The 23148-nt window shown below is 41.3% G+C and overlaps 1 protein-coding gene across 1 annotated transcript in view; it reads left to right on the forward strand.

Moving 5' to 3' along the window:
• Window positions 1-23148, forward strand: part of LOC102385959 (cytosolic phospholipase A2 epsilon-like) — a 58055-nt gene that overhangs the window by 22846 nt on the left and 12061 nt on the right. Inside the window, exons 5-15 of the mRNA XM_006034082.3 lie at window positions 2808-2944; window positions 6101-6232; window positions 7336-7376; window positions 8478-8520; window positions 9988-10045; window positions 10668-10834; window positions 10954-11040; window positions 14429-14466; window positions 16912-17059; window positions 19326-19462; window positions 20479-20701. Of these exons, the coding sequence (XP_006034144.1) occupies window positions 2808-2944; window positions 6101-6232; window positions 7336-7376; window positions 8478-8520; window positions 9988-10045; window positions 10668-10834; window positions 10954-11040; window positions 14429-14466; window positions 16912-17059; window positions 19326-19462; window positions 20479-20701 (1211 nt within the window). The remainder of the gene's footprint in view (window positions 1-2807; window positions 2945-6100; window positions 6233-7335; window positions 7377-8477; window positions 8521-9987; window positions 10046-10667; window positions 10835-10953; window positions 11041-14428; window positions 14467-16911; window positions 17060-19325; window positions 19463-20478; window positions 20702-23148) is intronic.

Here is a 23148-nt window from a genome sequence, read left to right on the forward strand (position 1 = left end):
ATGTGGTGGTATCTGAGGGCTTGGCTGTATATCACAGCTTTTTTGGTGTGTTTAGGGTGATTGCTGGTTCTGTGCAGATATGTATGTTGGTCTGTGGGTTTCTTGTATACTGTGGTCTGTATTTTACCCTTCTGGATACTGATCATTGTGTCTAAAAAGGGGATGTTGGTGCTGGAGTATTCTAAAGAAAGTCGGATGGAGGGATGGTGATTGTTGAATTTCTGATGGAACTCAATCAGAGATTGCAGGTTCTCAGTCCAAATGATGAAGATGTCATCGATGTATCTTAAGTATAGCAAGGACACCATGTTTTCAAAAGTAGGCCTAGTTTTTGGTGCCCAACTTGAGACATCTTGTGATGTGTTTTTTTGGAGGTGCAAAGCACCCACAGCTGCCGCAATGAAGTTGCATAGTGCTTTTGAAAATCTGGATCTCTCCAGAAGGATGCTGAAGAATGAAAGCACCTAAAAACAACAGAGACTTTTGAAAATCTAGGTCAAGGACATCTGATTTTACATCATTTAAGTTTGTATGTGACTTCAGGCTTTGCCTGTTCTTTGTATCTCTATTTACATTGAGTTGTTATATGTGAAGTTATCAGAAAGTCATTCTATTTTTACCTTAGTTTTTAGCCCTTTCATCTTGATTCTGTTGCACGTTAAATTAATAGCAAAACTATTTTTTTCATCTGTTATCCTAGGCTAATACTCATATCATCCCCTAACATCCATTTGTATAAAGGTTGCTAAATGACCAGTCCTTTTATCTAGCTATCTGATAATGGTGTGGCCATTTTCCAGTGTGTTGGTTACAGGTTTAGAACCAAAATTGTATAGAGCTTGGATCTCATTTAGTAGTCATTTCATCCTAAACTGCAGTATGAGAGGATTTGCCATGGATTACTGAACAGAAATTACAAACACATAGAAAAAAATCAGACTTCACTGCCACAATGTGATCTGTGTAGTTAACAGGAGACTGATTACTACCCAAGCCATGCAGATTGTGTGCTTTACAGGATGCTCCCAAATGTAACTGACAACTTTCACAAGGTTAATAGTAAATGTAATTCCAAGCTGTATTTCTACAATGTTAGAACTGCATCTTTATGGTCTCTACAATGTTAAGTAAATCCTAACACAGTATTCATATTGTCAAACCCCCTGTGAGTGATGCATTACCCTTATGAAAGAGAAGCCTTATCAAACACTGGTCTCATTGACCAAGAAATTAATTATTACCAATATCATATAAATGTATATGCATCATGCTGGTTCCAGATGTGTGTATGCACGCACGCACGCGCGCGCATGTGCGTGCGTCTGGAACCAGCCTGATATCACAGAAAAACAAAACGAAAAAACAAGCTCAGGTGTTCACCATTTAGTAGCAGCTACTATCTTACCTTATAGTTATGATTAAGTTTTTGTGGGAAGCATATCAATATACACTTTTTATATTTATACCTGTGTGAGAGAAGGTATACAAATCACATCGACCTAGGTCACAACACTGGGTAGAAAATTTATTAGGCACATCTTATATGCTCTTCTCTGTGTTTATGGTTCCCGACCATATATGCTGGTGTGCCAGAAGGGTTTCATTAAGAACTCTTTTAAGCTGTTGTGCAAGCCAAATGACAAGATAAAATCACAAATACTGAAGTTGTAGAAAGGTTGCGCAGGCAGGGCCAAATTATATAAATGCAAAGCTTGCTAGTCAGCTGACACCTACTCCATATATTGTAAGGGTACCTTAATGATAGTCTTATAAGGTACAGTTGAAATACAAACTGACTCAGATGTGTATTTGACCCAAGGTAAATCCTATCAAACAAAACAAAGTATTTATTTCATTGAAATAAGTATAGGGTCTAATAAATAATCAATACTTAAGAGAAGAGACAGAGACAATTACCCTAACAGAACCTTAAGATTGCAAAATCAAACATGCAGAAGTTAGGCTGTGCTAAAATTCAGGTGGTTGCTTGCATAACTTTAAATTTGGACCTCTTTGGCCTATATATGTGTGATAACATCTTGAATTATGTGATCACAAAAGATTGTTAATAGGACTTCTTCCTCATTCTTTGCACAGGACAGACCTTCTCTGGGGGTGAATTATAGAGACTTTTGTAGTATAAAAGCCATGCATTAAGAAATGGGATAGGCTGTCCTTTTCCCACTCCCTTCTCATAGTCTTTTTTGAGGTCATGTGTCTACCCCCACACCATTTCTAAGGTCTAGTTTTTAAGAATTCTGAATCTCTTGGTCAAAGAGTTTGTGTGCAGGTAAGAGAAGGAAATCTTCAGCAGTAGGGATAGTTGCAGATATGCCTTATACCCACCCACCCCCATCTATCCTCTATCATATAGGACAAGTTAGAAAAAAGGAGCCACCCCAAAACTGCTCCTCAAATTCAATGAATAGGAGTAGGTAAAGTTCCAACTTGTCCTAGTACTGCTGAAGAACAGCAAATGTGTGTGTTGGATGGATCGGCTTTGGAGATTAAGAAACTATTCAAAGAGGTGAAAATATTTCTCCTGTTTATTTAATTGTGAAAAACAACATGTTTGTCTCTCTTCTGGAATTTATACAAGGAAGAATCAAGACCACCTAATTTGTTACCTATATTAGTATCTACCCCTCTCCCTCTTGGCCTGATACATTGGGCAATTATAACTCACCGTAGGTTGGAACCCTCCCCAAAAAAGGTTCATTGTAGCATGGTGCATTCATTTTTCCTTTGCCATTTAGCACAAGGTACATTCCTACTTTAACTGCTGCATGGTATCTCTTCTCATACAGTAAGCCAGCCTGATTGTTATGTGACCCTATGGTTGCCAACTGCTTCAGGTGAAAAAGCTAGGACCAAGACCATCGATAACTGCAAAAACCCAGTTTGGAATGAAACTTTCTATTACAGGATCCAGAGTCAGATCAAGGTATGAAACTAAGAGCGGCCTACTTCCAGCAGTCTGGAAATCTTTAGCTATATGGGAAGTAGGTATTTTAAGTCTTCTGCAGCTAATTATTTAATACCCCAGATGATTAAAATACCACGAATAACACTTCTTTGGGCCCTCACTTTCTCTTCTTTAGAATACTGCTTGTTTGGAACATTAGAACCATTATTTTTTCAAATAAAGAAGCTGTTATTTTTCTGAATTTATTGGAATCTGCAGCTGCTTACAGACATTCAAAAATGGTGCTTTGCTTTAAACTCAGAGCACTCCTGTGCCAAACCCAGCACATGCCCTGAAAAGGCATTGCATTAGTTGGACCCGGCTCGTCTAACATCTATATAGATTGGGCACATTAGTGGGGCTTTTTTGGCGCTTTTATTAAATAACTGATTGAATAAGCTTTAGATAAAAGTGCCAAAAAGCGCTGCTGAAGCACCTAATCTATACAGATGCAGTAGATCTGGGTTGAGCCAACACGCTGCTTCTTCTGGTAAAGTGGTTTGGTGTTTTTTGGTTGGGTTTTTTTGTTGTTGTTGTTTTGACATCTTACAGCATCCTGTCAAGTCACTTCAGTGTCTTGAAGTTTGTTTTCATCCCAAATCATGACACTAGGTCAACATTTTTGAATTTTTTATTTTTTTTTTTTACAGATGGAGAATTCTAAAAAATGTTGGTTCAGAAGGGTCCAAATGGAACATTCCCAAATTGAAATATTTTATTCTAATTTGTTCTAGCTCAGGTACCTTATGTTTCCATTCCCATCTATAGACCATTATCCCCAATTGGATAATGGTCCCACGATAGTCTGTACTAGCCCAACCTGGGTGACCACAAGACATCATGGAAGTCGCTATCTAGCCCAAGAGCCAGGGCCATGGAGATAAACAAAGGTCTGAAGTGCTCAGCTACAAGTCACATGAGGCTCTGCAGCCATGGAGGCAAGCACAGATGACTGAGCTTACCTGAAAGGAAACATTATCATTCAGGTCCAGACAAAGTGAAACAAAACAATTTAGGTTGGGGCCCAACTAATGGGCCCTGCACCATTTATGCACTTAAGGGCATGTACATAGTCATGTAACTACATTTTTTTGTGCTTAAAGACTGAGCAATTTAGCATCACTTGCATTAACCTACTGAGCAGGCTTGATAGGGTTGTACTCCATCTGCATACTTGCCCAAGGGAAATAAAATTGCCCAGGTACACGTGTAAGGCCAGGTAAACCCTGAAATGTTAATCCAGCAACAACATGACTCATGGCACCTGAGCTAAAAGGCAGGAGGTTGTCTATCACATTTCTGGCAAGTATACCAATAGGATAAAAAACAGTCCCAAACTGTGCATAAATGCTGAACATTGCTGTTACCTAACTGTATATAGGCCATCTAGGTATATGAAAGGTAAATATAATCTAGTACCATATTTAAATTCTCTTAAGGGAAAAATAGGCCAAAATCAATTGTTTTCCTGCCAACGGTTTCCATTTTGCAGAAACTTCATTTTCTGGCAAAATAACATTTTTATGATTTTTTTTTTTTTTTAATCTACTGGTTACCAGCAGTGAATCCATGAGTGGGGTGGGGGGAGGGGGTATGGCTGCACCCCCTTTTCGTTGTGCCATGCATGAACTTTGAGCTCACTAGCTAATTGGTGTGAGCTTTAGCTAGAGCCACCGCTTTTTTGCAGCTCCAGAGCCCAGGCAGTGAGCACTGCCACCACGCTTCTCCTCTTTCTTCTGATGCTGAATTTAGCTGTGGGGAAGGGAAGGAAAGGGTGAACAGCAGAAGCACTGACCCCCTGGGCTGTTGAGCTGTGAAAAAGCAGTGCTCTAGCCAGAGCTTGATCCAATCAGCTGGTGAGCTCATAGAGCTCACTGTACCTGTGGAGGTCTGCCAGGAGCCCATGCTGACCAGATGGTGACCTTTGAGCTCACTGCCCATGTGCAGCACAGCCAAAGAAGGATGCAACTACACTGCTCCACTCCCCTGGATCTGCCCTTGCTGAGTACCTGGCATATTTTTGAAAGCATTTAAAATATTGAGATTCCTCATTAGGGCCCGATTTGGTAACCAAGTCTGAATCTAATCAGGAGAAGCTTTAATCTGTTCGAATCGAATCCAAACCCTCCAAATTGATTCAGCGATTCGGACATAGACACAACTTTAAATGTTTTTTCTACATACCTGAAGGTACCAGGTGGCTTGTGAATGCTGCAATGCTGGGGTGGATGGAGAATCCCAGTGGGGGCTCCCCAGCGTGCTCAGCAGCAGACCCAGAAGTGGGCCAAAGCATCTCCTGTCCACTTCTGGGGTACTTCCAGTCCAATTCCAGGTTTGACGCCAAGCATGCACCCTCCACCCCTGCTGTGCTCCTGTGGGATGCACCATCCACCCCACCATCGCAGTATTCACGAGCTGCACCTAGTACCTCGAGGTACGTAGAAAAGATTTAAAGCTTTGTCTATGGCTGAATCACTGATTCTCCGAATCAGCATCAAATCTTCAGATTCAGCCAAATCAAATCAGGGACAGTGACCCAAATCAACAGATCGAATCACTGTCCCCGATTCAGGCCACATCCAAATTGAATATGGCCTGTTTTGCACACCCCTATTCCTCATAGCTTGCCCTTTCATTTGAGTGATTCACAATAGGAAGCCCTATTCAGCCAAAAAACTGAAGTCTGAATTGGTTTATTGTGCTGATTACAGTTGATCAAATATCAAGCTGAGTATGTGGGGAGAGCTGGTTGTACTGGAACCAAAAAAAGATGTTACAGAGCAACCACTAATACCACATAATTTTACACTTTTCCTTTAACCACTTTTCTGCCAACTGTAAGTGAATTGTTCTTTTATCCAGAAAATATTCTGTCAGAAAAAAAAATCTCCAGAGAGCTTTCATATATTGGTGGTTTTGAATGCTTACAAAAATATTGATTTATTACTATATTGATTGCTAACTTTCAGGTCATTGCAGTTATTCAAAAAAAATTTTGAAAACTTGACAAATCTAAAGATAAGGTTAAAACCCCAAGCATTTCCTGATTGGAAATGTTATGATTCATATACAAGCCTATATTAATACCTTAGCATCAAACTGATCTTAGCATCAAATCTTTCACCTCTCTTCTAGAATGTGCTGGAGCTGGGCGTCTATGATCAAGACCGTGTTACTCAGGATGATCAACTCTTCACTGTGCGTTTTGATATAGCTAAACTTCCACTTGGAGAACGAACTCTCATGTGCTTTAAGTCTGATCCAAAGGTGAGTTGTGAAGAAGCAGGCAGGCCTGGAAAAGAAGGTCTGGGCTTTCTGTCTAAACTACAGCTTGTAATGTATATCTGCTTTCTTCCCTCTGCCTTGAATTTTACTCTAATTTATCTCAGGTCTCTTCATTATGGGTTCCTCCACTATACTGATCAGTTTGGCCTCAGCATGCTTGCCACTGGAGGTTGGGTTGGTAAAAGTTGATTCTCTCGCCAAAGACTCCTTGTCCATATTCTGTTAACAAGAATGAACTTACTGGAGACTGTTACCTCCAGGAGCTTTGTTCAGAGGTCTCCTGTCTATTTGCCATTACCCTAACAACCATGTGACTCTAACATCTTGGTGGAGATACCAATATAATAAAAACTGAGATTTGCACACAGTTGACCCAACTTTCGAACAATGGTACCAAAATGAGATTTCTAAATCCAATATGGGTATTTACCGTGCCCTCTAAATATATAGATTTCCGTTTAAAATGTAAATACAGAATGGAAATCTTTAATTTTTGTAACTATATTTAGATCAGGCCTTCTTATTCACACGTTTTTCTAAATAATTATATTACAGTGTAATATATAGTTGAAATGGGGTGGCATACAGGAGGAAGGCTTAGCATCAAGTCATTTATCTGTTGTGTTATCTCTAAACAGGTTTGCTGGTATCTTGTTGCTATTGAAACACACGTAAAGAATGGAGAGATAAGAACTTAATACATCGTTGTTACCAGCCTTTGTTTAATATTCCTGGGGAGGTTGAAATTATAGGCTAAAAGTAAACCCCCATGCTAATAGCAAGAGCAGCTACTGGGTAGCAGAATAGTATCAAGAATGTAAGATGTTAGTAGATGAATCAAGCTGCAGATTGACTGTATGAATGGCAAATTACAAAAGTGCAAGTTTCTTTAAGTTTTCTGTAAACTTTAAGGCCCGGTGGATCTATAAGATCCTGTAGGCTGCCCTTCTGTATCCCAAGGGCCATTGTATCTTGCCTAATTGCCCCTATACCACAAAGTGGAAGATCAGAGTGATACAGTGACTGTACCTGAAAGCAGAGAATGTGATGTACTCACTTCATTTGTTTTTCTGTTTTGTCCTCAGATGCAGGAGGAGCTAGAGGTGGAATTCCTTTTGCAGACCATGTAAGTGAAATACAATTTAAATAGAAGATGCAGAAATAGATAGGGCTAAAACCTTCAATGACAGATCTATTCCTATGACTGCTGTGTGGAAAATTGCCAGACAACTCAGATTCCAACCTCTAGTATATTCTCTTTCAAAATAATATATACAGCTTCTCTGTATCAGTTTCTTCTATTATTTAAACACTTTTAATGTAAAGAATTTTTCCTGGCATTGGCTAGAATTTCTACAACCTCAGTCCATGGCCTAGTAATTTGTTTTATTTGGATCAGCCTTTTGATGCCTGCTGGAGGTCCTGTGCAGTAGAAAAATCTCCTGTGTCTTATTTTTAAGTTGCAATTTTGTTAATGTTTCAAAATTACTCATGTTCCAAATGCTTGAGTATTGGAATTGCCTCCTACAGCCTTGTTTAAGACCATAAGTTCTGTCTCTGATGTGCTAAATCTAATAATATCTTATATAGCACTTTAAGGCACAGAGGTGAGTTACGTGGCTAGTCACTCAGTGGGTCAGTGACAGAGCCAGGAATAGAACTCAAGTGTCTTGAGTCTTGATCCAGTACTTTATGCACTAGTACTGTATTTTATGCCCTGTGCCTTTAGTTTCACCTGAATTATCTAAAGATGTCATTTAATAAATTATCCTTTTACCATGGTCATTTCCCCCCTATTTATTTTATCTGCATTCACAGTAGATGTGTAGAATCACATTCCCCAACCAATATACCCTGGCAGACCAGATTGATGTTGGTGGAAGTAATGTATTTTATAACATGAGCTATACTTGGAGGAGGAATTTGGTTAAACTAATATTCCTGTCTGTGTGAGGTTGAGACTGCCACTGCACTGCAAGAAAATTTCCTGATTCAGGTCTGGCAATTATGGCACAGATTTAAGTTCCCGTTTAGAAGATCTCCAAAGCAAGAATAGCAGGAGCATTAGTAGCTGTGCACAGACAAAGCAAACATTGCAAAAAAAGCTTGAACCACTCACTGACAGAGTTTCTCTGTCACTTTCAGAATTGGAAAGTGAGATAAACATCAAAGGGAAAATTTGATTTATTGTGATTGTGAAATATGTATTTTTCATTTTGTTTCCTAGTTTGGGTCCTCCTGAAACAATCTTTACCAATGGAGTACTTGTGGTAACTTTTTGTTTAGTGGTCTTTCATGTTCTGTAACAATATTCTTAACATAGGTGGGACTAGTGAAGCTGCGAGAAGGTTTGCAGGCCAGTGTATTCTTTCTTATCTGGGGAGATAGATTGGGATGAGAGTAGTTGAGATTTCTCTCAGTTTTGCACTATTTCCTAGAGCATCTTTGAAAACACTGAATGGAACAGCTATGAGCATCCTGTGTCAGCACTTTCCAGACACTGTGCAGTGATTTCCCCCATTTACAAACAGGAAATGGTGCATCTGTAAACCCCCTTATAGCTAGTGAGCTCAATCTAGGGCACTCTTACACATGGTGGGGGCGGGGGGGGCATTTTAATTAGAGAGGCTCCAAAAGCCTCTCTAATTAAAACAGCCATGGTGTCTCATGTACCAGCATACCTGCACTTCAAAATCGCTACGGAGGTAGTTTAACTAAAGCTCGTCAAATATTTTGAAGTGTGGGGACACTGATACACAAGATGTGGAGACTGTTAGAGGCACGTTAATTCTCCAGCCGACTCGATTAATTGAGTAATTACAGCATGTTGGAGCAGCCTCCCCATATGTCTATAGGCACACACAGTCCCTATAATGGGGTACAAGATAAATCTAGCTGTCATCTATCTAGCTGTCGTCTATCTTCACCATCATTTCAATCAGTGATATGAGTTGTTATCGCTAAAAAGGAAGAACTACTCTTGATACAAAGCTGTTTCTGCATTAGTGCTTAGCTGTGTCAAGCAATTTGTTCTTCAGGGGATGAGGGTTTTAGTTATACCAGTGACTCAACCTTTTTCTGACCAGGACCCATTTGCAAAGATCCATGGCCTGTCCTGACCCACACCTGCTGGTGCCCGATCTCCCCAGTTCCCTGCCACCCCAGCCATGCTGGTGTCCCTCACTCCTGACCCACACCCCCTGCACACCCAGACCTGCTGGAGGGGCTCCCATTTGCCCCCATCCTGCTCAGGCTGGAGCACAGTGGCTGTGGCAGCTACTGCTCATGCAGGTGGCAGTGGAGCAAATCCAGGCCTGGCATGGGCTGGAGGGAGGAGGAGGAGAGCCCTGAGGCAATCCCCCTCCCTTGGCTGGGGCTGTCATGTCACACCAGGTAGCCTGGTCATGGCCCCTCCCAGCTGCACCACCCCTGCAAGCATGGACATCTGCCCCAGGGCTGCCAGCCCAGCCACACAACTGTACCTTGCCCCCTACCCCGACTGCAAGGATCCAGTCGTCTTTCTGCTGCCCATCTGTCCTGCCGCAGCTCACGACCCTTTGAAATATTCTTGCGACCCACTTATGGGTTGCACCCCTTGGGTTGAGAAACATTGATCTATACTGCCCACAGACTGCCCAGGCATTCAGCTAGTAATGCATAAGGATTGGGGGTGGGGGTAACTTTGAACTATGACATTCCCTGATTATGAGTTCTTTTATTTTCCTTCTCCATTACAGTCCCGTGAAGCTTGCTGTTTGGAAGTTCAGGTGCATGAAAAGAAGCAGTATAAATCAAGTGAGTTTATTGCTTCATTAAATGATGGTTAATTACCAGCTGCTTAAACTGATATGGTGACAAGGGTGTTATACAGATCATTAAAATAATAGTATTTTTGTTAACAGTATTTTCTGTTAAAGTATATTAAATCAAGAATCCAATAACACAACTTTTTAAAGTGTAGTATGTTTCAACAGAGCTAAGACAATATTTTGTTCATTATAAAATTGCGGCAAGGCCAGTAATATTTGTTGTGGTGTGGAAAAGTGAGGAAATGATAAAAGCACTTATTACTGCATGCAGAAGTTGAATATTTTTATACAGACCAGACTTATGGTTCACATGCTGATCAGTGAACTAGAGACGTGAACCCAAATCAATTTTTACTGTGAAAACTTATGGTGGTTGTATCCAGTGAACATTAGCACTGTCATACCTACATAAATAAGCTTTCATGTCCTTGTGTTGAGTAGCAGGCTTTTTGTACAGGGGATATCATTTTTCTTATCTTCTTAAGTAGCTTCTTAGAGCTCAATATGGAGAACTCCTAAAAAAAAAATTTCAAACTCGTTTATAGTATCTTACATTTCCAGTGGGATAAATCTAACATTGCCTGTGTGTTTTGTCTCATTCCTTATAGGAAAAGACCTCTTCCTTACAGTAAAAGGTTCCTACGAAGGAACTCAGGATGTTATTTTCGGACCCGAGGCCATAGTTTGTCCTTTGTGTCCTATCGTGTTCCACTATACAAAGTATACAGAGCCAACGCTGGATGTTATGATACCAAAGAAGAAGCATTACAATGCTGTACGTTAAAACTCAGCTTAATAAACATAATAGTGATACCCCCAACCTGACTCTATGAAGGAACAGGATAATCTTTTTATTTCAGTGTTAAAAACTGTTTAAAATTTTTTTTTTTCCAGAAAACCTGTAGCTACTCTGTAGACACAGGACATCCAGTGGTGATGCTTAATTCTCTTCCCTTTGGGGAGAAAGTAACAATAGCAGAGGTAAGTGCGATTTGGGAGCCTTTAGGATTAACTCTGAATCATTTAAAAACTAGGGCTGCCAAACTATTAAAAAACTTGATTGTGATTACTTGTGCAATTAAAAAAATTAGTTGCAATTAATGGTGATTTTAAGCACATAGCTAAAAACTCACAATGATGTGCAGAAAAACTCAAAATAATGCAGGTATTTTGTTTGGGTGGGGGGGTGTGTATGGGAGGGTGGAATTTGTGAAGGTGTAGGGGGCTGTGGGTGTGTGTGTGGGGTTTGGAGCCCAGGGAGGGGGGCGTCCCTGCACACCATGGCAGGATGCAGGCTACTGTGGGTCAGGAGTGAGGGGCAGCAAAGGCTGGGGGGCTGTGGTTTGGGAGAGGGAGACGGACACAGACTCCATGCCCAGTAGGTACGTGTGTGACAGGGAAGGGGCAAGGGGGAGAGAAGGGGTGGGGGGGAATGCAGATCGAGGCCCCCACAATGAGGGAAGGAGTGGGGCAGGGGAAGGGGCTGGGGTGAATGGGACCCCAGGGCCAGGGCGGGTTGTGGAACGGAGCTGCGGGAGGCTCACCAGGGTCCCCAGGGGGACATGGCTCCCCACTGCTGCACGCACCCCCAGGGGAGGCATAAGGGGCACATGTCCCCCAGATCTGTGCATGAGGCAAAGGTGGGCTGCTTGCTGTGGGCTGGGGTTCTGCGCCCTGCTGCCTTTGCCCCAGGAGCTACATGTTGGCAGCGTGGGAGGCACAACATGGGGTCATGAAGCTTCCAGGGCAAAGGCAGCAGGGTGCAGAGCCCCAGCCTGCAGCAGGCAGCCCACCCAGGGGCTACATGACCCCCATGCCTCCCCTGGGGGTGCACACAGTGGCTCCATCCCCTGCCCCTGCCCCACTCTCTCCCTTGCCATGGGAGCCTCAATCTGCTTCCTGCCCCACACTCCTTCCCCCTCCCACAGACTTACCTGCAAGGCGCTGCTTTATATGCTGCTAGGCTGCGTTCCTGGTCATGTGCATGCTGCAGCTGCTCGTGTGTGTGTCTGTGCGTGCGCCCTCCCCCACTGCCACTGCAGCTGCCCAGAGCCCATGCCCTGGCTGCCCTGTGGCTCCTCTGCACTGCCCCTACTGCCTTGCCAGGTGGCTCGAAGGTGGCAGTGATGGCGGCAGAGCGGAGCCCAGGCACAGGCTCCAAAGCCATGTGGGTGATGAATGCATTCAAAAAATTAATGCAAGAATCAATTAACGTGTTAATCACACCCTTTAATTGCAATTTAACTGGCAGCCCTATTAAGAACTATTGCCACTCTAGGAATAATGAGCTAGATCTTTCCCACCCAAACGAAAATCTCCCTGAGACTGCAAAAATGACCACTGCTTCTCTGGCTCCTCTCTTTACAGTAGCATAAGTCTTGCTAAGGCCATGTTGACAATTGTCTGGGTCTCCCTGCAGCTGCTAATAGAGGATATAGAACTGGGTGAGGTGTGACAGAAATGTGACACTTCCCTTGTTCCATCTCCTTCATTTCCTCTCTCCACCACCCCACCAAATTCCCTAAGCCTTTTGCATACCCAGCTCCTGGACAACTTGATGGGGCTAAGGACTTTGGCAAGTTCCTTTGTACTCAGCTCTTCATTGTGGACCAGTGTTATTAAAAGTCTGGCACTGTACTGATGTTTTTTTATCTGTCCTTTAAAAAGAAGAGAGAGAACTATATTTGGGAGAGGAAGGAGGCATGTTTCCCAGCCCCTATGCACCTTTAATTTCCCAGCTTCATTCTTTTCCCTTCTCCAACCCAGCTGTTTAAAACAGCTCTTCAGCTGTTCAGCCAGATGCCCAGTCTGACTGCAGAGATTGAGATGCAAGCATTGTCCTTGTGGTTCAGATCCTAACCTGTGGCAAAGAAGAGTTTCTTTGTATGGTTTATCATTTCTGTGCTATCCTTGTACAGCTGCCTCTCTTGGAATAATGCATATAAATCAAACATTTGCATGGGGCCTTGAACTAAATAAAATAGCTGCATGCAGATTGAAGTGTCGTGATTATTACTGCTGCAGCCAAATGTTTAAACAGGAGAGACAAAGATCTACCTAAACTTAATGCTGAGGGACATACGTGCGTTCACAAATTTGTGCATTAGTGTATCCCTGTAATCTATAGGTAATGTACATGTAAATACCATTTAGCCTGGTTTCATACTCCTGAACCACAGGAATAATCTTCAGTATTGGTACATCAGGCTGTTCAGACTAATTTGCAGGTATTCCCTTCCAGAATCAAAGAGTTCTCTGCCCTAGGTGGTGGCAGTGCATGGAGTAACAGCTGCAGCTGTGCTGTTAGTGGTGGCAGTTCAGGGTAAAATTTGTGTCTGCAGTTTTGCTGAAGCCAATCTGACAAACCAGAGAAAGTCAATGAGCGCAGCCACTGCTATTTTTGCATCCTCTCTCCCTAAATCAATGCCCTGGGCTGGTGCCCCAGTTACCCTCCTTCCTTAGCTACATTACTGCCCTCAAGCCTCTCCAGCAGCTTTATGCTGAGACCTGGTATGCTACTTTGTATGCGTCATTTGTGCACTGCCTAATAATATACAATTGATCTTTGACTGTTCTTAACCACAGCCTTACAGTTAGGAGACTGCATTTGGGAACTCAAAGATTTAACCCTGAATTGCATTTGATGGTTTGGGTAACTGGGTGGTGGAAAGAACTGGCTGGTGTGCATGAAGGCATGCTCAGGTAAACTGACATAGTTGGCTGAAGTAATTGGGAATCTCTGGGTGCATCTACACGTGAAATTAATGTGACACAATTACACATGAGCCTGGGACTGCAGCATGTTGAACTGGGTCCAAGCAGCTTCAGCTGGCAGGAGGCCTGGGAGGTCAGCCTGTCAGCCCAGGGCTGCTCCTCCCTGGCTCAATGTGCTGCGGTGGGGCTGGCTGAGGCATGAGGTTTCTCCAGTGTGGGGCTAACCAGGAGGCAGCCTTGCACTGAAGCATGCTTGTGCCCCAGCCAGCCCTGTCAGCATGTACATGTGCATTGCTTCTCACTAAACACCGCCATAGAATAGTACTTGTATTTACAAGTATTAACCTACGCCAGAATTAATTAGTTTCCTGTGCCCTAATAGGACCACGCATATAGAGGCAGAGACTTTACTGTGGAGCTAGGTAGTTCCACAGTAAATGTCTTATGTAGATGTGCCCAGTGGGTGGCACTATTCTGTTAAAAATAAATTGGTGGTTTTGAAACTGTGTCCATCTCTTGGATTGCACAGGGGCTCAGTTTTATGGCTTTCTCACTTACGTTGACAAGCAAATGAAGCTTGCCCTCCAAGGTTGAAATAACATTAAAAAAAAAAACCCTACCATTTCACATTGAGAGCTAAATTCTTCTATTTCAGGAAAAAAGATTTGATTTGAATGTGAAGGCAGAAGATTGGTAAGAACTTTTCCCTTTATTTTTGTTGTATCCTACTGGTAGTGTTCGCCAAATGTTGCCCATCTCACTTTCTGGACCTGTTAAAAAAAATTAAACGTTTTTTGGATTGAAAACCAGAATATGCTTTTAACAAATACAAAATGCATACCCATCATATGACCATATGTATTAACGACCCTTGACCAGCCTTAAATTTCAGCTGTTCCAGGTGTTGAAAATCCCTTTAGGATATTAAGCAGTAGCTTAGTTATGGTTCTCTCTCTCTCTTTTTTTTTTTTTTTAAACTAGCAACTAATTTCAGTACAGTTAAGCATTATACATATATGATGTACCTTGCTTGTGCTGCATCTACAAAACACCTTTTATACACATTTTCTTAAGGCCAACAATCAGTGTGTTTTCATCTTCCAGCCACAGTAGCATTACCAAATAATAGTGTTTGCTATAGTATTGCATCAAAAGAGAAACCCTTATTAATTATAGCAACCCCAATTTACTGGACATGGTGGAGGATGTTCAGCTATTTGGAAGAAGCTTATACATCCCTGGTCATAGATAAGCTTGTATTATAGTTGCTCAATGACTGTTACAGCTCCTGCTGTTGTCTGCTATGCCAGAGATAATAGCTAATGGATTTGTGTTCATGGACCGTCCCTGCCCTAATTTTTTGGGCATAACAAAAAAACGAAAGCCTCAAAATCAATATTCACAATTAGTAAAATGAACTTTCCAAAACTGCTTAATGAAATTCAAATCTCACCTTGTAAGGGAGCAGAAATTGCAACTCAGTGCAGAATTTGGCAGTGGCTTGTCACCAAAATCAGATGGACACACTCACTGGTAGGTCCAGACTGCAGACAACACACAATTCTATTTGTAACTGGTATCTTGGGATGAAATGTCTTTTGATCTAATCTCCAAAATTTTGAAGAAAATGCACTTACCTGTTTGTGAATTGCATCAGAGTGGGAAGAAATCCTTTTCCATGCATTTTTTTTTTGTACTCAAAACACTTTTAAAGCAGATTTGACATGCATGTTATCTTCTTCCATGAGGAATATTCTGCTTTGTATTTCTTGGCTAAAAGTAGACATGAAAGAAATACACAGCATTCACCCATGAAACAGCCATGCTTGTATAGAAGGGCTAGAGAGTCTAAGGTGGAATCCTGGAATGACTGAAGTTGGTGGCAAATTTCTAATTGAATAACTGGGTTAGGATTTTACCCTAAATTCTCTATAAATAACACCCAGTAGAGGGCAATATGATCACATATATTTCAGAGACAATGTTTCTGTATACACAGGTGGATGTGAAATGGTATAGTAATATGTGGCCACTAGAGGGTAATGTATTTACCCTTGAATAGATCAAAACAGAAATTCCCATTTCACAAAACATTTCAGCATTTTAACATTTTTCATTTTTTATTCTGGATTTAATTTTTTTGGAATGTCCAAATAAATAAAATGTTTTTAAAAGTTCCAGAAAGTTTGTGTTTAGAAAACATAAAAATAATTTTAGACTTAAATATTTCTTTTATTGTGTGTTTTTGTTTGCTAATTTTAATGTTTTTATTTGTAATGTTTGTTTTTATTTTTATTTCTTATTTGACTTTTCCTTCATGGCAAATCACTATTAATAGTCTTAATCCTATTAACTGCTTATAATATGAAAAAGAATACTAGTTAAATATGTTATTTTATCCAATTTTTTAAAAAATAGCCGTAAAGAGAGCTGTTACTTAGTACTGACTGAAATACCTTGTCTTGTAATCTCATATTCATGTTTCCTGTTTGTGTTTTAATGAAAGTTTGCCACTTTGAAACTAATCATGGTACATCTTGAAATAAGATAAAAATGAAAAACTAAAATAAACTGTTAAGATCTGATATTTCCTGAGATAAAAATATTGCCAAATGAACAATTTTTATTTTTTAATATTTTTATAGACATTTTTAGCAACATTGAAATGTTTTTCAAAACCTTTGAATGTAGATGGAAGTTGGTATGTATACACACACACACACACACACACACACACACACACACACACACATCCATAATGAATTTGATTTAAAAATGTCAGAGTGGTTCTGTTTCTCTTACGCACATTGCAAGTAGAAATTTGACATCCCATTCATTTTACAATTTTAATTCAGGAGGCTTCTTTGACAATTAGGTTCCTTAGGTTTTAACCTCAAAGATAAAAGAGAAGGTTTCATTTCTATAAACTGCAACTATGTATAACTTTAGCTATTTTTAGAAAAATGAAAATATTATACAGTAGTGCTATTCTCCCCTTCTTTCCCATCCATATTATGTGTGTGTGTGTGTGTGTGTGTGTGTGTGTGTGTGTGTGTGTATAGTGGTCATCTCTGTTGCAATTCTTGAAATGAACTAAGAATATTAGTATGTAAAATATATGCACATATTTTCTCCTAGTCATTGTTCCTGCCCACAAGATCTCAACATACGTTTTGGATATGACCTATGTGCAGAGGAGAAGGATTTCCTGTGTAAAAGGAAGATGTATGTTGCTCCTGCTGTGAGGAATGTTCTCCAACTACAAGAGGATCTTCAGCATCATGAAGTATGTGAACTGGAATCCTGGGTGTTGCCAGGCCCCTCCCATCACCTGAGTGCTTGGCAAACTGGATGCAAAGTCTGGATATCTATTATACAAATAATACTGAGAACTTGGAACTACATTTTTTTCCAAGTGTTGCTGTTCCAAAAGGCCTTTTTTGTTGCTTTTAGGCTGAAATTTTCTACATATACTCTCATCCTATGAGTGTAGAATGTTTAATCAAAAATGGCTCAGACCTCCATAAACCAGGAAGAAAGCTAGAGATTTGGGTCTAACACTTTACCTTTTAGGGGTTAGTGAAGGTTGCTTTGACTCCTATATGGTTAGGGATGGCTACAGTATGCAGGTGTGCTTAAATGATCTAATTCAGGGGTTTGCAACCTTTTTGGATCAGTGTACCCCCAGTGGCCGGATGCAGAGCTGGGGGTGGAGGGCAGGAAGGGTGGTGCGTGGCTGAATGTGGAGCAGCGGCAGCCCCCCACATCCAGTTGGGTGCGTGGCGCCTGCACAGCAGCGTGGGATGGTGCATGGTGGTGCTCCGTCCCTGCCCACCCACATGTACACCCTAGGGCCTTTGCAAGTACCCCTGGTTGACAACCCCATATCTAATTAAAAGATTACTTTGTCTATAGGACAACGTTTTGCTTCAGTTGCAAAGATTAAATTTTAATTCTAATATCTGGCCTGCTTTCTCATGGGTTCCCAAGGAAGGGCTGACAAGCAGTGCCTTGTGGGGGGAATGCTGTTAATGTACAGCTGTAACATTTCTGCTCACTTGCTTCCATTCCCACACATGGGCAATGCAGAGATGAAGTGTTGAAGTGTCTCTGGGGGCCCCCCTGCTGCTGCTGTAGATATTTCTGTCTCTTGCAGACTTGAGACTGGCAGCAGGGGGCACCCTCAAGATGGCTTCATAACTTCATTGCTTGCTTTGGTGGGTGTGGTGTGGGAGCAGGTGAAGAGGTTTACTTGAGTGTGGCACTCCTGAGAGTGCTACGGAAGTGGGACAGATACACCCTTTGTCTTTCTAAAGGCAATGTCTAGATTGCCTCTATGCCCGTCTTGAAACTGCTGATGAAAAATAAGACCATCCCATGTGCTCCTACTCTGCATACTCCAAACCCAGATCTGAGAGGGTGAGGACACTATGAAATCACCCATGGACTCTGTTTTTGAAGTTGTTGTGTCTGGTGTACTTGAAAGCAGAGAAAAGTGTTGTCTCTGGACAGCCCTCCAAACCTCAGTTCTGGGTTTGGAGTAGGAGTGAGTGGGAGATGTTTTTGTTTTGGTAATAACTTGGAGAGCACCACTGAGCCAGTGTAGACCTGCCTTTATGTATCTGACAATTTTGAAATGTGCATACTGTTTCCAGTTAAGGCTTGGCTCCAACTGCTCCATTTCATAATCAGTTTAAATGATAGGTGTCAATGCACATTAATTAAATTAAGTAAGCATTTAATTCATTTTTGGATTTAAAACATTTGTAAAATGTTTATTAAATCCATCTAGGGGAGGTTAGGGTTAGGGTTAAGCTCTTCAACAAATATATTTAAAAAATATATGCTCCTTGTTGTAGTCTTCTGAATTCCCAGAACAAGTATTCTTCTTTTTAAAGGTGGTGTTGGGGTGATATTTTTCCTGGACCATCACAACTACAATGTGAGGGGCAAGGATTTTTGTGGATGATACCTTTTATTGGCCCAACTGTATAGTTGGGAGGGACATGCATGAGCTTTCATTTACTGCTGTACTAAGGAAGGGTACCATTGTTCCAGTAAAAGATATCACTCACACAAATCTTTGTCTTTCCTTTTTAAAGCAAATTTTGATCCTGAGAAAAAAGTTTCTGAGGGGAGAGTAGCAACAGTCTAGGAACTGTTTGAATTTTCTCATAGCTTGATATGAAGATTTTAAAACTATAATGCAATGGTGAATAAGGCAGAAAGCAAATGAGAAGATGGTGTTGGTCAGGGAAATCTAACATTTTTTTTTTTTTCAGCAACCAAAGCACCTCGACTTAAAATCATTAATGCTCATTTGTTCTTAATAGATGGGGATGAGCCTCTAGTTAGATCCATGTCTCATTTCAAACTTTGGGGAATGATGCATTAGGATTGCTGTTTCTTTTCTGGTCTAATGAAGAGAGGGGCTTTAGCTATGACATTTGGAACTGAATTGGATCCCATGGTCTATTTTAGGTCCATTTCTAACTCTGAATGTTAATGTGAATTTGGTTTGTAGTAATGTTTTTTCTTCGTTTGTCAAACAGGTCCCAGTAGTAGCAATCATGACAACAGGTGGTGGACTGAAATCGATGACAGGGCTATATGGCAGTCTACTAGCTCTCAAGAAATTAAATCTCTTAGACTGTTTAACATACATAAGTGGTTTGTCTGGCACAACATGGTAAGGACTTGATCAAGGCTTTTAACTAATCGTTCTGTGTGATGCTAATACCAAAAGTTCTGGAGTCAGTCAGTGCAGGTAGGAGAGACCAATCCCACTAACTCCTTGAAGTAGTAATATCAAAAAGCAGTTCAGGGTAATAACTGTGTCTGCAGTTTGGCTGAAGCCAATCTGACAAACCAGAGGAAGTCAATTGCATGTGTACAGCAGAAGGCTCAAGCAGCCAGGAACACAGGTGGTCCAAGGTGACATGCTGTGACCATTGAACATGCCCTGTGAATTCAGATTCCTTTTTTAGCAGCTTTCTCAGAAAGTGTCTTATGTACATTCCTGCAGGGACCCATTCTGGAAACTTTGCCCTGAAAACAAAAGTTTCTGATTTTAAAAGCCAGTATTTCATATGGCTGTCAAATCCATATGCAGACTTAGATTTTGTTTTGGAAGTATTGTCAGGGAAAATAGTATTAATTAAATACAGGGAAAAATGAACAATTCTAGTAAGAAAATATTGTTAAAGAAATGTAATTATGCTGCGTATTCCTCACACAATTTTGTGAAGAATTGGACCAAAAGTTTGCGGAGATTTTAATCCATATTAACATGATTATGCAAATTGCTTGATAATAGAGATTTATTAGAAAACTGCCAAAAGCATAACTAATATGCTGTTGCGATACTGTCATAATTCAAAACCAATTCATTCTTACTCTGAAAAATTAAACACAGAAAATAAACTTCAACTTTCTATGCTAACTTATCCAACCTACACAAACCAAAGGCTCGCACTTAACGATTTGATCCTCCATAGTGATGTAGTTCCTTGGAAAAGGAAATGTGAATCACTTTTAAAATGTAATAGAAAATCTTAAATGATATTTGCCCCCAGAAACTTCTATAGAATAATTGAGTGGTACATGTTACAATACATATATTTTTCAAAGTGATGGGGGAGAGAGATTCTGTAGATTTTTTTTTCTCCATTTAATTTCTTTCCTTTCTTTCTTGTCTTTCCCCAGGACCATGGCAAACTTGTACAGAGATGCTTATTGGTCACAAAGAGATCTGGATGAACAAATTTGTGAGGCCCAGAAACATGCGACTAAAAGCAAGATGGGTTGTTTCTCTATGGATCGTATAAAGTATTATAACAAGCAGCTGTGCCAGCGAAAACAAGAAGGATACAGGACTTCATTTATAGATCTCTGGGGGCTCATCATTGAGTATTTGCTAAATGATGGGGTATAGTAAATATACTATAGTATATAGTAAATATTCATTTATAAGCATGTGGAGCAAAGCTGAAAGTATAGATAGTGTGTCCAGTGATACTATGTAGTTATTCATATCAGGAAAATCTATGGAATACATTTTAATTGACTAGAGATCAGTGAAATTTATGTATATTTAATGTATTTATTAAGTTATTCATTTTGTTTGCATGTTCAAAGTTAAAGATGAAAGTCAGTATTTTCACCTTTATGAAACATCTAAATATTCACATTAGTTGTGTAAATGTCCCTCTTGCAGTATGTCCACAATCAGATTGTACAGAGGCAAATACCTTCTTCATCCACAAAATTTATTACAGATACAAAAATGTGAGTCTACATTTTGTAAATTTAAATTGTATATTCAAGAGTGGCAACTATTTTGAAAAGCTGTCGCTAAATCACAGGAACCAAAGAATTTTCCCACAGAGCTTGTGATCACCCTTTGTCCTTATTTTGCCTATCATAGCTACCAGTTAGGGCTTTTGAGTAATTGGTAGGTCATGAATGCAGTTTCTTTGAAAAGGCCTCAAAGAGCTGATTTATTATTTTTAATTGCCTATGAAGCAAGGTGTCAAAAATGTCACCACATACCTTCTCCCCAAAATTAGGGAAGTGGATGTGGCTTATTCAACCTAATTTATGCTTTCCTTTGTGTTGCATTTCATAGCTTCCATAGAATATAAGGCAGGACAGGACCACTACACCATCTAAACTAACCTCCCTATATATTTCCGTCTGCTAAGCAACAGCCAGTTTTCCTATAGCAAATCCAAAAATATTAGTGACATAAAATATTTTAGTCTTCAATATATTTAAATGAGAAGAGACAGGAGAGACAGTCATGTCATGGCCCTTGCACTGACAGGGAATGTATTCAGCACTATCTAAATGGTGGCCTGAGGGCCGCATGAGGCCCAGAAGGGGTTAATTTGTGTCCCCCAGGCTTCCCCTTTGCTCCAGCAGCTGCCAGGGTCTCTGAGGTTCCCTTCCCTCCTTTGGCTTCCATTTCCTGCTTCCATTTCCTGCCCCAGGGAGCAGTGTAGTGTGGCACAACACAGTCCACAGTGCTAGTGGAGCCTGCAACATGGGGCACTCACATGGCACGGTGCAACACAGGAGCCTGCAAATGGGGAGCTGAGGTGGGAGCCAAGCTTCCTGGACTGCATGCGTGGTGCAGCAGATGGATGCCCACAACTTGTGCTGATGTGGTCTGTGTCGGGACCGAGGGCGGTCTAAGGCTATGGCCAGTAGCCCGGACTGTCAGGTGGGGTTTTTCCACGACGGAGTAGAGTTAGGCATGGAAGCGTATTGGTTTTACAAAGAAAGCTTTACTTACACTGCCGATGGTCACAGTGCAGGAAGGAAACTTGCTTGAGTTGCAGTTGCACACAGACAAACACAAGTGAGATCTCTTCCGAACCGAACCGAACCGAGATGAGTCGTCGATGCACGACTCCATGAGCACTTCACATGGGGGATACGTCAAATTTTCCACTATGACGGGGAGTGGCTAAGAGCTGATCAGGCCCCTATGTCCTCCAAGACACACGCGGAGTTTGCTAGGCTCCACAGCGCGCTCAGAGTTCCCCACGAGATGGTTGTGGAGTCCTCCAACTTGGGCAGAAACTGCTCTAACCTTTTATACGGCTAGGGAGCCAATTGCTAGCCGCCATGTAGGAATAATTTAGAATTGACCAAAAGTGGGACACTAATTTGCATGTGTGTGGCGGGAACTCTTTGCACCGGGATTTTCTCTCTGCAGCTGAGAAATCCACCGTGCAAAGAAAGCTCCACGTGGCGGGAAAATTCCAATGTGCTGAGGCACTAAAAATCATTGGGTTATGACATGCCCTCTTGCTGATGGCACAGCCGGAATTTTAAACCACATGCGCATCGTTGGAGTCATTACGAGCTCTCTCGGCTGGTTCATATGCCAAACGATTAAACACAAATTCAGACAACATAATAAGTTCGTCCTCTAAGGACCGAATCAGATAATAGCCGGCACTAACACACAGACACATAATTATTCGCTTCTTTAATGATGTTCTCCGTCTCTGTCTCGGGACTTCCCTCCACCATGCACTTTGAGTCCTGGACCTGTAAAAAGAAAATCCTCAAAACGATAAATTAACCTATATTACAATATTTATATGGAACCGCATGCGATAGGGCAGTCAGCAAGAGTTGTCGCCGCTCCACACTTTTACAGCACGCAATACAGGTGCTCGGACATGGCTCCGCTCTGGACGATCTTTCTCCTGCACGCTCGTGGATACAACTGACGCGGAAGTGGATGGCAAACACCGCGGGGTTCTATCCACGCTCAGCAAGACGAAAACGTCGATGACAACATCGAGGAGTCGTCGTCTAGCTTGTCTGGATACTGAAAACCCAGTTCGTAGGCCAGTTGCC

This window comes from Alligator sinensis, unplaced genomic scaffold (genome assembly GCF_000455745.1).
Source record: "Alligator sinensis unplaced genomic scaffold, ASM45574v1 scaffold314_1, whole genome shotgun sequence".
Lineage (NCBI taxonomy): Eukaryota > Metazoa > Chordata > Crocodylia > Alligatoridae > Alligator > Alligator sinensis.